This window comes from Rhinichthys klamathensis, unplaced genomic scaffold, assembly GCF_029890125.1.
Source record: "Rhinichthys klamathensis goyatoka isolate OS25496 unplaced genomic scaffold, OSU_Roscu_1.1 h1tg000310l_1, whole genome shotgun sequence".
NCBI classification, from domain to species: domain Eukaryota; kingdom Metazoa; phylum Chordata; class Actinopteri; order Cypriniformes; family Leuciscidae; genus Rhinichthys; species Rhinichthys klamathensis.
Window position 1 is genome coordinate 871499 of NW_026606828.1, and position 15765 is coordinate 887263.

General features: G+C 36.0%; 2 protein-coding genes across 2 annotated transcripts in view; one reads left to right on the plus strand and one right to left on the minus strand.

The window, feature by feature from the left end:
* Positions 1-1418: 1418 nt before the first annotated feature.
* Positions 1419-8739, minus strand: znf277 (zinc finger protein 277). The gene is made up of 12 exons (XM_056270955.1): positions 8691-8739; positions 7686-7896; positions 7481-7569; positions 7028-7110; positions 5264-5355; positions 4058-4168; positions 3298-3430; positions 3138-3205; positions 2950-3046; positions 2805-2847; positions 2533-2707; positions 1419-1713 (listed from the first exon to the last, which is right to left on the minus strand). The coding sequence occupies exons 1-12, from the start codon at positions 8737-8739 to the stop codon at positions 1527-1529; spliced, it is 1338 nt and encodes a 445-aa protein (XP_056126930.1). The 3' UTR covers positions 1419-1526.
* A 146-nt stretch (positions 8740-8885) lies between these two features.
* Positions 8886-15765, plus strand: part of dock4 (dedicator of cytokinesis 4) — a 71745-nt gene continuing 64865 nt past the window's right edge. The window contains exon 1 of the mRNA XM_056270949.1: positions 8886-9077. Within this exon, the coding sequence (XP_056126924.1) occupies positions 9041-9077 (37 nt within the window). The 5' untranslated portion in view covers positions 8886-9040. The remainder of the gene's footprint in view (positions 9078-15765) is intronic.

A 15765-nucleotide genomic window follows, 5' to 3' on the forward strand; every position in this document is an offset into this window, starting at 1 on the left:
TCCTAAAATAGGCTTTATTTTCTTTATGCAAAATTAATAATTTCCTTTTGATAATGGGGTTCAGTTTGACCTAGAGATGCTTTTTATGAGATCCACATATTCTTATATGCAATACGTTACTGATGGGCTTAACAGCATTGCACCCACTAACCATTTCAGCTGTTACAGCTTTGAGCTTACTGATTTTTTTAACTCCCACTGCCATTGTAATCACTTCTCATTATAACTTGTTTTCAAGACTATTAGCTTTAAAACTTCTAAATTCTGAATGTATCAGCACTGAACAGTTGAATGCAGCGTCTCTAAAGCGTCAGAACGAGATCCAGCAGCACAGTGTGAAACCTATCGAAGAGTGCCTCTTCTTAACTGCACTAAACAAAGCACAGCCTTAAATTTGTCGTCTATACAAGGGACGTAGTGTGCGTTTAACACTATAACCCACACATTCAGATATGTCTATTGGAGAAGTGTATTTGTATTGATGTATTTGTTTATACAAAACAAGATTTTCTACTGCCCTTTATAAATTGAAAAAATGTTTATACTTTGGTTGGTCTCATTTAGTTCATTATATTTGTGTCATTTGACTAATATTGTGTGTTGCTAGTATTTATAGCAGTTCTATTACGGACAAGACAGGTAACATGTTCTGAAGTGCCTTGTGTAAGATTAGTCCTCACCAAAAAGAGTGAAATATGCAATATTTATTGATTTAAGACCTATGAAAAGGTCTAAAGCGTTGTCGGTTTTTTAAAGAAACCTTCGAATGACTTCAGCAAAGAATGAACGAGATGCTGGGATGATTTCAATGATTGTTTGCGTGTATGAAATCAGACATGAGAATGAGTTTGATATGAATAAAAGAGTTGCTCTTTTACTGCAACCATGTATGGAATTGTTTTTATTCTCCCGACAGATATTAAAAAAAATATAAAATGCAGATTCACTAAAGGTGCTGTCAAATTTACCATTGTTCAGCGAATATGTTATATGCAATTGTGAATTTCACGTGAGGGAGAAAGATTTCAGTGTGTTTGAAAGTATATTAAACTATATTCTGATATTTTGTATACTGATATTGTAAATTAATGCTCTATAATTTGATTTAATATTGTTTTTGAATATCTGCTGACTATTCTTAATAATTTAGCATCATTAGTGTTAATGGACCTGTGTATGGAGATTACAGTGAAGGTGTTGTGTGTAGACTATTCTGGCAATATCTTTATTAAAACACCTGTTAATATTTATAGTACCAATACTACTTGACTGCACTATCCAGCCATGAGACAAAATTCCCAAACAAAAAGCCAATGCTAAATATTTTTAAACCAAGATATTTTCAAATCCTTTTGATTAGGGTTTCCAATGATCCACTGATGGCATATGTAAATAAATACTTTATTTGACTTTTTTTTCACGATGTGAGCATTGCACCCATATGAATAGAACTGAATAATTACAGCATTAAACTAAACATATTCATTTTTACATTGGAACATCATTTGAACATGATTCTCTCATCTTCAGCTGGAGCCGCCCCTGTCTTTGAGAAGTTTACCAAGCACACTATTCTGTTTTAAGACCTTCAGGTTTGAAATGTCTTCAGCAATAACAGGAACTTTAGAGGTGTGATTTGGACCCTCAGATTCGCTCTCGCTGTCCGACAGAGCTGTAAGAAGTGCGTCGTTCTCGTACGTAGGAAAGTAGTATCTGGAAAAACAGCACATATTTTAAAGAGACCATATTATGCCCTTTTACAAAGTCTTGATTTTGTTTTTGGGGTCTACTAGAATAGCTTTTTATGCTTGAATGTAACCCCCCCAAAACATGATTTTTCATATATTTTACATTGTTGCAGCACCTCTGTTCTCAGTCCGTCAGTAACGTTCGGTTAAGTTCCTGTCTCTATGATGCCTCTCCTTCTGAAAAGCTCAATGAGTTCTGATTGGTCAGCTGGATCAGTGTGTTGTGATTGGTCAACCGCTTAAATCGTGTTTCATAAATGTAACGCCCCTTACCATAACCGCAAGTTTCAACACACTACTAACACAACTCAACCAGGCCTCGCCTATTTTGCGTATGATTTAAATGAGTAATATTGTCACATGTTCATTCCCATAAGAAAACTCAAGACCACAATGGAAGTTCAGAAACAGTGCGCACTGACTTAGAGAATAACTTCCTTTGGAGTGACTTTATGCTTTGTAACCTTGCAGACCTTTTTCATGCTCAAACAGCAACATTACACACTAAAGAAAGCTGAAAATATAAAAAAGCATAATAGAGGACTTATTATAAATACTTTTTTTTTTTACTTTTTAAGTATAAGAGTAAGTGCTCATTCTGATGTTCTGAGCCAATTTAAAATATAAAAGAATTTCGTTTTTAAATTACAGATATAATTCATTTCAATTCCACAGTCTTTATTGACTAATATTTTATATAATAAAAATATAATCTAAAATAAATGATATAAATATTTTTTACATAAATACCAAAGAAATGGTCATGTGAAGAAGTGCTACTTACTGCGGTTGGTCCCAGTGCGAGACCTCAGGCAGCTGCATCACATGACCTTTGTTAACAAGATGTTGCACTAGTTCCTCTTTGCTCTCAAACTTCTCCTGACAGCAGTAGCAGCGGCACTGGTGAAGCTCACGGCGGATGTAATTCACTAGTTTGACTTGCAGATAAAACTTTAGGTCTGGACAAACGACACACATGACATTCAAGAGCTTCTGTGTGGTCATGGGTTCTTCTCAAAAACAGGCCTACATCTCTCTTCATGCAATTATACTCACTTAAGTCCGTTTTTAATTTGTGCAGGTCAAATTCATGAGTTTCCTGGAAAAAAAAATATATTAATGATGCTGATGTAAAAATGCATAGAAAATACATGTGGAATACTTTTTAGAAGCACTCAAATATATGAACGGTATCATTTACCTCCATGTGTGTGTACATTTTCTCCATTGTCTCCGCTTGCTGCTCACAAAACAGACACACGGCACACACGGGATGGGCCTGCCAGTCCGACCAATCGCTGCAGAGATCGCAGAATATCAGGAATGAGAATAAAACTGAAAATGTGACAAACAGCCTCTGAAGATCAAGTAAAAAGACGAAGGTCTTACTCCTCTTCATCTTCAAACATCTCCCTGTCATCTTCAGACTGCACCTCCTCCCATGTCTTCCCCAACTCCTGCAATAGTGTAAACAGGGCGAAATAGATTTCATTCTGGGAATTTATTCGTTCAGGTGAGAAACACACTACAAACCAATACACGGACATACCAGGTAATTGATGATGTAGAAGCGATCGTAGTTATTATTTCTGGCGTTAATCCGTCGATGCTGCTTTTTCCTCATGTGATCTTTCAAGGTGGTTTTGTCTCTGAATGTCTTCTCACAGTACAGACACTGCATGCTATGTAAAATAATGTTAATATGAAGGTCTAGTTTCACAATCTTTTCATCTTTACTTTTTATATTTTACAATGTAAGGGTCAGTGCTTATTATGATTTCCTAAGCCAATTTAAAATATACAATTATTTAGTTTGTAAACTAAAATGATACAATATTTAAGTAAATGGTTTTAGTTATCGAAAACATTATGCTTGAAAAGTGCCTTAATGTTATATGGGACAACGGGCCAAACTAACTAGCTTGAAAAATACTAAGAATTAATAAATAAAATGAATAACAGGAGATATTCAGTCAATGGATTTAACAAATTCATAGGACAACTACAAAACTTGAAATATACAATATATAGAAATATATATTTAAAAAGATCTAAAAAATATATATATATACATACACTGTGTAAAATAACTTGCATTATGCCTTTAAAATGTTTCATTTTTGCATCCTCTCTCTATTTATATGTCACTGACCCAAAAACTAACCCAACTTGGTGATTTGGGATTAATGCAATGACAGCAAGCACCAAAAGAGGGCGTTCACTCCTTCTCCATTTCCATTTTAATTTGTGATAATAATAGTATGATTTTATATATATGTATGTATTGGATAAAATCTTAAAACTCTGACTTCTCCAGTTTCCACTCCAGAGTGTGGAGGAACTCTGTGCAGTAGACGATGTTGTCCGGCAGGCCGATGCTGAACGAGTGTTCTTTAGCCATGTGGTTCAGCAGTGAAGACCTGCAGTGACAGAACAGGGTACAAATACAGCACTTTCATTTAATATGCAGTGCAGTTTGATACTGTGAGTTGCAAAAAACTCATCCTAAAATAATAAAGCAAACATAGCAGTTTATATCTAGATGAGCGTCAGAGTGGAGGAATGAAGAACAAAACTGTATTCGTGAATTTTGCTTAGCTCACTCTGACTCCAAGACAGCAAGGTAATCTGTCTAGGCCATTTAGTTAAATTAGCTAATTAATATTCATGTGCAAAGTCTTCATCTTGGTATGATTAGATTTTGATTTTCCTATGCAAATTGAGTTGCATGGCCTTGCAGATGTTTCATGCCAAATGTATTATAGTATATAAATTGTATATACGTATATGATTTAAAAGAAAATAATTTAAATATGTATTCAATTCTTTTTTTTTTTAATTGTACATGTATATACAATATATATATATATATATAATATATATTGTATATATACAATATAAAATAAATAAATACAATTATTAAATTATATATATATATATTAATTTAAAGAATATTTTATTTCAATAAATAATTGCTATTTATAAATAATAATTATTAAATAAATCAGAGATTGAATCTGTTGTAGAGGTCATGTCCAAGAGGACAAAACTAAAATGTCAACAATTTCACTTAAATTATGATTAGAAATTAAATGTATAGATCCTAGAATAAGGAATGAATCAGAAATGAGTTTTAAATGCAACTGACAGTGGTAGTAGGTTACATCATTTAATATCAGCAGGATGTGTGTGTGTGTCTGACCCATAGACCTTATTCACTACAGCGCCATCTTTGATTTTTAATGGAAATGAAAGGGAGGCTGTGAGGGACAGACATTCCCGGACACAATGTTTTTAAATTGTTCTACTGATGAAACACTGCAAAAATATCTTTTCAAGAAACTTCAGTAGACAAAAAAAACTCTAGACAACATGACCTTTGGAAAATGATAAGTGATCTAGGAGCTTTATACAGCGGATCCCACTAAAAACACAGCAAGTCTATCCCTCACAGCCTCGCTTCATACCTGTCACGGCGCTGCTCTGAATAAGGTCTATTCAGAAGCAATAGTCACCTGTTTCCAGTAAACTCCTCACTGCAGAACATACATGTGCGATGAAACGTTGTGTCGTCCCTCTCTTTTTGCTGCTGCTCCAGAACTTTCTCCTATCAAAACATATCAAACTTCATCACAGACTTATCTAGCATTAGAAGCATTAGGATTTGGTTACATAATTGTGAGCCTATAAAGAATATTCGTAATTGGTATGAATCTCAGTGTGGTGTGTTTTTATCATTCTGCGTTTCTGAAAACCCGCTGTTCGATTGCCGTAATCATCGATAATTATCGCAGACGCAATCTGCAAATGATTGGTGTTTGATAAACAGTGCTAATCCTCTCGGCTCGAGTTTCATCGACGTGCAGCGTGTCACCGAATGATTGAGAAAGGTCACAGCTGCACTGTTAAACAGCTGGTCGCCACACTGCAGAGCGACTGCAGAGGTTGCCTAGCAACCACAATCGCTGATTTTTTGCCAGAGATGAAATGTGTGTATGATGACTATGTTGACTCATAATAATATCTCTGCAAAAACAATCTGTGTGGGGGGAGTGGGGATTTTCACTGAACACTGGTACTTTCAGGTACAGTACGTAACCACTGGATTCCTGCTGTATTACTTTTGTCATACAATAATATTGTGGTTTTGAATTGTTGCAACAAGAAATCAGAATGGATGCTTTATACTTAATAACTTTCCACGCGATAAATCAGTTCACATTATTCATAAGCTTTTAAAACAAAAATAGGTTTGTTTCAATAATCTTTTAACAAAATGTAATAACATTTTAAATCTATAAAATTACATTTCCTGTTTAATGTATTAGGATTTGTGGGTAGGAAAAATAATTAAAGTCCCCCTGTAGTCAATAATTTTATCCCTTGAAACTCATCTTTGATCCCCAAAATGACATATTTTAAAGTTTTTTCCTTGGAAAAAAACAACTTAAAATGCCTTAAATAGCTTGAATGTAACTTTACACCCTTGCCTCATTTAGTACACACGGTTCTATGAATATGCAAATTAGCCCCGCCTCCACTCACTCACACCAGCTCAGAGATCCACTCGTTGTCGATCACACATTGACCTGATCGGTTACAACAAGGTAGTTTGTGACGTCAGAAACACCAGTGATATTAAACTGCGTTTTTGAGACTATCTTTGGTTCACTGCAGTTTTAAGGAGAAATATCTTTTTACAGTCTATGTAAATTACTCAGCAATAGTGTTGACTTATGAATTTGCACATGGTTCGTCTTAAAGCATATTTTAAACACCGCATAGACATATAAACAACATTAAAGCTTGATTTTCACCACAGGGGGACTTTAAAGGGTTAGTTCACCCAAAAATGTAAATTATTCCATAATTTTCTTCTTTCAGATGAACACATTCAGATTTATATTAATAATATCCTACGCCCGTTATAAACTACTATTATTTACTACTATCAGTACATCAGCATTTTTCAATAACATTTTTACCATACAATTATTTCAATAAAATAATTTAAAAATATATATATATAATAATAATAAAATCTAAATGTAATGTAACATTTAAATGCAAAAGAAAATATCTGAGAAGAGAAAATACACAAAGACTAATCGTATGATGGTGTCACTCATATTCTAGGGTTTCTGCATATTAGTCCGACTGGAATCTGTGCTGCTGTAGGATCAGTTTTGAATATTCATAAGCTAATGTCACCCAGGGTTAGAGCTGATCCCAGAGCAGCACTCCTGACCGCAGGTCCTTGTCTTTTTACAGACACTCACCAGTCGTCTCTGTTGAAGCTGCTCTCTAAGGATTCTGTCCTCTGGCAGCGCATCACATAATAGGAAGTAGAGCTCTTGTTGTTCTAAAATGACACAAAGCAGCTTTTTGGTTATTAAGAGTCCAGTGTAAAAAGGACAAGACTTTAGACATCACATTTAAATCATACAATTTAAAGGGGTATTTCTCAGACCAGTGTTATTTTAGAATTATTTATGTACTATTATAGTATTTATTCATATTTTTTATTTATTTTTATTTTTAGATTTTATTATGCGCTTAGTTTAGTTTTTTCTTTTTAGTCTTAGTTAATTTTTATTTCACTTTTAGTTTTAGTAATTTTAGTACTTAAGTTAGGAATTAAAAATTATTTTAAATGATTTTATTGTAAATTCTATAGCAACTAACTAATACAAAATGCAAATACGAAATTGTTTAGCTCAAATGTTTCTTACCTTCAGGACCTTCAGAATTGGTCTTGATAACACTGCAGAAGTCTGTGATAGTTAGTTCTGTAAACCGTTTCTTCCAGTACAACATATACCTGCAACAAATCAATAAAAAAGGTTTCATTATTTTGTGTTATTTGTATTGTACTGGTCTAATATCTCTTTAGAGAAATGCTGAGACATGTAGGTTACAAATCATGTAAAGTCTCACTGTGGAAAGTCTGCGATGAGTTTGACATCAGCAATAACCAGTTTGTGATCCAACACCATGTGCTTAAGAAGTTGGTCTTTTTCAAGAGAGGGAAAAGAGTCGGAACAGAGCACACAGGTCACCGGATGGCCATCGCTGGAGGCGGCGAGACAAGAGCTACCACACAGCTGCTCAGGGAAACAAAGCGGCTCTAGTATACAATCCTGCTCACCTAGAAATAGAGAGAAAACAAACACAGCTTAATACATTCATTAAATATGACACACACACAAATGTATTTGTGTTTTATAAACGACTGAAGCCTTTGAACTAATTCGAGAAACCCTTGTCTCGCATGATGTCATCACACAAACAAGCAGCTGATTCACACAGAATGAAGGTCTGACTCATGTAAACAGCAGGTTATTCTCGAAAACTTGATACATTTGTGCTCCTAGTTGTTTTGCCTATTCAAAGTGAGCTTTTGCAGTGACAGATTAAAGGGTCGCTGTCTGACCATCTAGTAGAAAGATAGTTCATCCATAACAACTCAACCACCCACTCCCTGCTGGGGGGAAACAGCTTAAACTAGTCTAAGATGGTCTACTGGTTTGAGCTGGACTGCCAAACCGGTCATACTGGTCTGTCGCTGATTTAAAAGGGTTTTTGGCTGCTTTCCATCATCTATTCTAGGTGACCAGATTTGCAGGGCTGGGTGACATAAACTAGCTTTGACGAGTAAACCACCAATCCAGATGAGTATTACAAAATGACAAGTTATTATCTATTATCCGGTGTCCTTTTAAAAAACTAAACCAAAAACAACCTCATCATGCACATGTGCCATGAAAAACAGATGACAAACTTGCATTAGGGTAATAATCATCTAACATGCAATAGGTAGCTGGCGGGCATTTTTAGGAAAATCAAAATAGAGCTTTTTAAAAATGTAAACATAAAAATAAACGCAAACAAAGCAATATAATGCCAACATATCTGCCAATATGTTTAATTTGGTTAACCAACCTGTCAAATTAGTGTTGTCAGAGAATGTGTTGTGCATCTGAGCTGCCATGTTTTTTTTTAAGTCACGTGACCTGTAGATGGCTCATTGACCAATCAGAGTTAAACCACAGCTTAGTGTGCGGTTTATGGGCATTGTAGTTTTCTATCCAAGCGTTCTCATTCATTTCCTACATCTCCCATGAGGCAATGGTGTTTTTCTTCAGGGCTGAGAAGTGTGGTGTATGTGGGATGCTGCTGTGGCTCTGCCCTCAGAACAATACAGTGCAACCCTGTGTAACAACAATATGGATAGTGCCCGCCGTAATTGCCCTGTTTTATAGCACATTTTATTTCACTTGACGCGGGAAAAAATGTGGATACCGACTGAACATGAAAAATATGGCGTTGGTAAGTAATATATTTACATTATATTGCCGCATCGTTAATAAAACGCAAGTTAAATCGCTGCAGGTGCGATAATGAGCCGTGACATCCACAATCTGATGGCAGATGAAATGTCACATCATTTTCCGCTCATTTAAAATCTTGAAGGCAAGTGACAGGATAATGCACATCGAGTGGTTTTATTATTAGTAGTATTTTTTTATTATATATTTTTTTTTTCATTTTTCGGCTGGAATTGTTTCTGTTGTTTTCCATCATTAATTTGAATGGTCATCTTGAATGGCTCTTGCAGCAATAAGAAGAAATAGCCGCAGTAAAGGCTGATCTTTTGTCTTTCTTCACACAGACGCTCTAATTCATTTACTGAGAATATGATTTTACATCTAAAATCGAAACAATGCAAGAACAAAAAATATATTCATCATTTATCAGTCCTATCTGTTATTGCATCAACAGCAACCAATAATTTACGTTCAGTTAATTTTTTATTAGTTGATCTATCTGTCTGTCTGTCTATATATCTAAAGAGTTTTTAAATGCATTTGTGATCTGTCTTTCTTTTCTCTGTATGTGTACACACACACACACACACACACACACACACACACACCCTGTTTACATATTGATAAATTAATTATGGACTAAATTACATGAAAATAATGCTTGTATTAAGTGCAGCCAAATTTTCAGGACAAGTTAAATGACAACCTTAGTGGTTTTATTTTAAATTGTTATATATTGTAAGTTTGTTGTGATAACAGCTGACAGTTTGAAGGATGATTTTTGGCAGATGAGCTGGAGAGCAGTCTGGAATCTGCCCGTCTCTCATTGGCTGATAGCTAGAGACAAAGTCAGTCGAGCGGCGTGAGGAATCCAGTAGTACAGAGAAGTTCACATGGACCTCAGGTCTTCTGTGATCTCGTTCACAACAGCTTTACTCAAATAAACAACAGGGTGACATTTGGTCATTTCTTCACTTAGAAGGAGAGAAGGTCAGAGCAAAGAAGAGAGGTGGTTTGAAGGGGCAGGGAGGGATGGACAATAAACAAAGCCTCTGTTTCTCTGTGCTCATATTGTAGAATGATATTATGGCAAATTGGGAAAGGATTCTCTTTATCCACATTGGCGATAATAAGCCACATCTGGAGAATACTGGAAAATGGCTGCATATACAGTGCTGCTCTTGGAAAGTGTACACAGCTACCGAAACCTTTATCAGTCATGAAATATGGATGGAGTCCAGCCGGGATGGCACACACACATACACAAATGCATGCATACACATTTACACACAGGCGTCCACTGTAATCTTGGCCTCTCAGCCCTTTTTGGTTGCAAATTCAGCTTAATGAACCATCTGCTATTTACAGCAAATGTATCATAAATGCAATGGCATTTCAAACAAGAATGTGTCTGTTGATCATCTTCCCACACCTGGCTTTTCCTCCAAAACCAAAGCTGAGGCTATTAAGTGAAGAGAATTTTGCCTAAAAAAATAACAGTTTGTCATTATTTTCTCATCTTTTGTTCTGTTGTGGAACAAAACAGGAGAAAGGAGACGTATTTGTCCCTACAATTACATTAAATGGGGACTGGAGTGTTCAAAGTTAAAAAATGACAGAAAAGCACCTTAAAATGATCATAAATGTAGTCTATATGATATGTGTGCAATATCTTGAGTCTTCTGAATTAATTCAAGTAGTGTAGTGCGAGTAACAAATTAACTTAAAGATATAATTAACCCAAAAAATGAAACTTCTGTAATCATTTACTCACGCTCATGTTGTTCCAAACCTGTATGACTTACATTCTTCTGTGGAAAGAAGATGCTTTGAAAAAGGTCTAAGTGTTTTTTGTGCATGAAAGTCAGTGGATACCATTAACTTTCATTCGTATGGACAAAAACAGTAAAAACATTCTACCAGATAACATGAGAATTGTCTTATTTGGGTGAACGCTCCTTTAAAACTTGAAATCACATCATTCTGAATGTCATCTCTGCATCCCTGCTGAATTGAGATGCTGATCGGCTAGTGATGAAAACCACCATGTGGGATCTGGAGGGAACAGCTGGGAACAGACAGTATGACAAGACCATATTGGATTATAATTACGCCATAATGTTCAGAACATTTAATCGGTAAAGTGAAAGCTAATGTCACCAGCACATAACACTTTTCATGTTACTTCTTGTTCCAGCCTCCCACATATATGCATCAGCACCGTGTGACATCTCTCACGATTGTTGAAGAATTTAGCATAATTGAAACATCAACCGCTTTACTTATCATCAGACCAAAAGCTGATTTCAGTCAAACTCTTTAGCGATAAAAGCTGGTAGTCTGGGATCGCCGCGTCCCGTTCCCGTGCTTCTCGGCTCGGATTTATGATTGGAGCGCATTCGGCATACAAATGAGTCTCTTGCTTTTGTCACATGCTGACTGGGCGCCTACTGTGCCCTGGTCAACAGGCACGCTGCCACTCCGAGAAAGAGATAAGATTGACAGATAAAGCTAGAAGAGGCCTAGTCTGCTAGATCTGTGAGACGTTGGTGGGAATTAAATGAAACTTCCATTTAAATGTGCACACATAAGCTCTGTTCCTAAACCTAGTGCGCATTTAAAAGGCATCATGGGATGCAAAAGCTGTTGGGTCATTCCGTGTCAATTCAACCAGAGGTCCCTGGCTCAAATTTTTGATTTTGTTAATATTTTTTCTGTAGAAAGACAAACATAAATAGTGATGAAAGCCAAATATTAAATGTCACAGATGTATATTTACTGAGTAATCCACTATTTTGTAGCGGGAGTCAAAATGACAATTTTCACCTGAGATTTGGAGCCAATTTACGGGGGTGTAAAAATGACTTTAGAAAGATGGCAGCATCATTATTTTATTTTTACTCAAAGATTGGTTGGTCTATTAGTAAATTCTGTTGACTTTAGCAATCTTTGTTTTATTATGCCATTGGTGACATGCAGTTTAAAATGGCAAAAGCACTTCTTGTGTTTTTTTTCCTCAAGTTTGCATGCCTGTAACTCAAGAAGTATTAAAGATATCTTAATGTCCTTTTAGATTCTGGATCTTAGCTAACTTTTCTTTTGGTATCTGCATTTTAAAGGCCTTCAAAGGTTCAATCCCAGAGATATGGAGATCTTAATGCGGCTCCATGAGTAAATTGGTAAAATGTACAAATTTTCAGTGGTCAAAAACCAAATGTGGGTCACATCGGATACTATAGAAATAGTGGATTACACAGTAAATATACATCCATGACATTTAATATTTTGGATTTCATCACCATTTATGTTTGTCTTTGTGCAGAAAAAATATTAACAAAATAAAAAATTTAAGTCTGGGAAGTTTCTCAAATTTGGTTCATTTGACACGGAATGACCCTGCTCCAAAAGGTTGGCAGCAACATTATGCTGCCCTCTAAGATACCCAATTTTTGGCCAAATCATTAGGCAGCACTCCATGTATCCTTCACATAGACCTTATGCGCCAGAGAAACAAGCGCGTTTTTGCGGGAGCTCTGTATATTCCTATGGCATCGCTGTCAAAGAGTAATTAGCTGGTGAAGTTAGGCTACTTATTGTGGAGTTAACGAAAGTCACATTTTAAAGTGACTTTCACTCAATGTTTGTGTGTTATTTACATGTATAATATTGGAGTAACAGGCTTCACAACTTGCTAATGTTAAAACAGTGTTTGAGTGACGAGTTGCTACCAATGTAGAGCATTTCAAAGTAGACACTTTATTTCAGTGGGATGCTGTCTGTGTAGACAATAGATAGCAAGACAGCTTGATAGGTTTTGGAACACGTCTATACTATACTGTGATATACTTAAATATTTGTGAAAGCTTAAAGTTTTATGGCCCATAGCGAGCTTTCACAGTTCAAACAGCTGCATGTCGCAAGAATCACAACAAGGTGTAAAAGTGTCACTATAGTGAGTTCTTTGAAACCGGTGATCTAGGAGCGTACTTTTAAAAATATCCTGTCACTGCAAAGACTCGGTTTAGAGAGAGAACAGGATAGAGATTTGAATCATTCATGCTTATAACAATCTCAGCAGCTCTTTCTGCATAATTCATTGCATGTTACCACTTCAATAACGAACTACGTTCTCAGTCACTGCCAAAACAATCGTTAGGGTTTTATTCTTTGTTACAATAAGCTCTTCCAGCATCCTGTTGCCAGTATCCACTCATATTTTACTCACTCCCATAATTCCTTTCGCCATCCAGGAGATAGCAAAAAAGAAGCCAATGTTGGATTCATTTTTCTGCAGCCTTGCCAGGAACAGGAATCTCTACAGATTACAGACTTTGAGCTTTTGATGCTTCAGAGCTTTCTTCTAATTTATCTCATGGGTTTAAAGTAGGGATGCTAGCGATTAATTGTCAATAATAATTTAATAGACAAAAACGCACTTGATGGTCGATTTAGCAAGGTCATCATTTGAGTGCGTAGTTTTGAGGCTTTTGCGGCTCGTGCGGAAAACACATGAGGAAAAATGAAGCGAGTGCGCCGTAGTTACCAGGGTTGGATATCGTTTGTATTTTAATTTAATTTAATTTTAATTGTCCGATTCTGCTTATCGATTCCGATTCTTATCGATTAATGACTAATGTCTAAAATATCGACTAACTTCGATTCCAATAAGGTAAAAAAAAAAAACTTGGATATCATTCTCATTTATTTTAAGTCTTTTTGCAAAACACTTAATTTGTAGATAAAAACCATGAACAAAAATCAATAGGAAAAACAGTTACACAAAGGACCTTTTGCCTATGGTTAAAACATACCATAGCAAAAACAACTAGCCTAACTAATAGGCTATACATTTCAAGCATTACTAAACACAAGTAAACAGTATTTTTTTTAAAAAAAACTAGCAATCGCACAAATAAATACAACTGAATAAAGATATGATTGAAATAAACAGTGTTTTAACATTTTCAGGTATTCAGGTACAGAAACTGTAATCAGATGTGAAATAACACTGCACTTTATAAATAAAATATACAATACAACATGGGCGTAGGTTTGGTCTCAGCTTTGGTGGGGACACAAACCCCCCCCCCCCCCCCCCCCCCCCCCCCCGGCGGGAATTATTTTGTTGTAAGATAAGTAACAGTGCTTTAATGGCGATTTCCTTCGTCATTTCAGACTGCTGGCAATACAGAATATCACAATACAGAAGTGAATCTACTTCATCTCATTATATTGTATCCTGACCCTTCTATTCTATATCAAATTCTATTGATATATTCTATTCTTAAAAAAAAAAGAAAAGAAAAGTGCATTAGATTAAACTGGGAAGGGTCATAAAACTTGCATATTGCTATCCTAGGTTTACTGCTTCTATTGTTCTCAATTGTAAGTCGCTTTGGATAAAAAATGTCTGTTAAATGAATAAATGTAAATCTGTTGTGGTTTGATGCTGTCTTTCCTGCATACAAAATGGTTAATTAATTCTGTTGTCTATCCTATGGCTAGCAAGTTTAACCCTCCTACCAGATATTGTTATTTGGATATTATCAATCAAATAATGATTCATTATATTTGAATAACCAACAGTGTTAACTTTTGCCTTTTTAACATTGCCAACATGTTTTTCCAGCACATATGTGTCTAGCAAGTAGGCTACACTACAAATACATTACATAAACAGAATGTAGAAACGAAAAATGTCTCAGATGATCCACTGTTTATGACTGCAAGATTCTAAGTTAAGGTAGGCTAATTAACATTCAGTGACTTGCTAACGTCTATCATGATAGTGCGACTTCTATGAGTCTATCCGTGCTGCACACCCCTAATTAATGCTCCTAACCGTGAAAGATTGCAGAAGCTAGGTTTAACTGTAACAATATCCTGGGTAACCAGGATCACCAGTTAATACTATTTTCCACAGTAGAATCTGCATTTGAAAGCCTGGTCAGTCACTACTACTGCTAATTATTTGTGTGGCTAGTTATTTTTGCCTACACTCTGCTTTATGAAAAAGCTTCGTATGTCCCCTTTCTTCTTCTTGGGTGACATAGCTGATCTACAAAGTACAAAAAGGGGCAAAAAAACCGGAATATTAAAATGTTTTACTCTGGCCTTTGTATATGGCAGGCAGAGAGACAGCCCTGGTAACTTACCGTCGGCGTCGTCACGCGCACACACACACACGCACACACCACCCGCTCGCTGCCAGTGAGTGCAAGCACAAAAAGTAGTCCCGGCCCGCGCGTGTAGCCTGCCTGTCAGATACCCCGCCGCCAATCAAATTACGGCGTATCTTGTACTGTAGTCGTCCTGGCCGTTGGAATCGATCCAAATAGCAGCGCAAAGATCCAAATGCAGCGCAAATATCAAAATAGCAGTTCAAAGGAGCTTGCTAAATATTGGTGGGGACAAATTTGTCACCTCAAAATATTGATTGGGACTAGTACCTAGCGTCCCCCCCTAAACCTACGCCCTTGCAATACAAATACAATTTGAATTTCTCTTTGTTGTTTGATTAATGTTATTATAGAGACAGGGATATTAGGCTGCTGTCACTTTAAGAGCGAATGCACGGATCCAATATACGGTAACATGCGTTTTCTTTGTCAGCTATTTACGTTCACTTAAACATAACTGACCGTGTTTACGAGCATATTTTGTAAAAGCACAGTATACGTTTTTTTGTT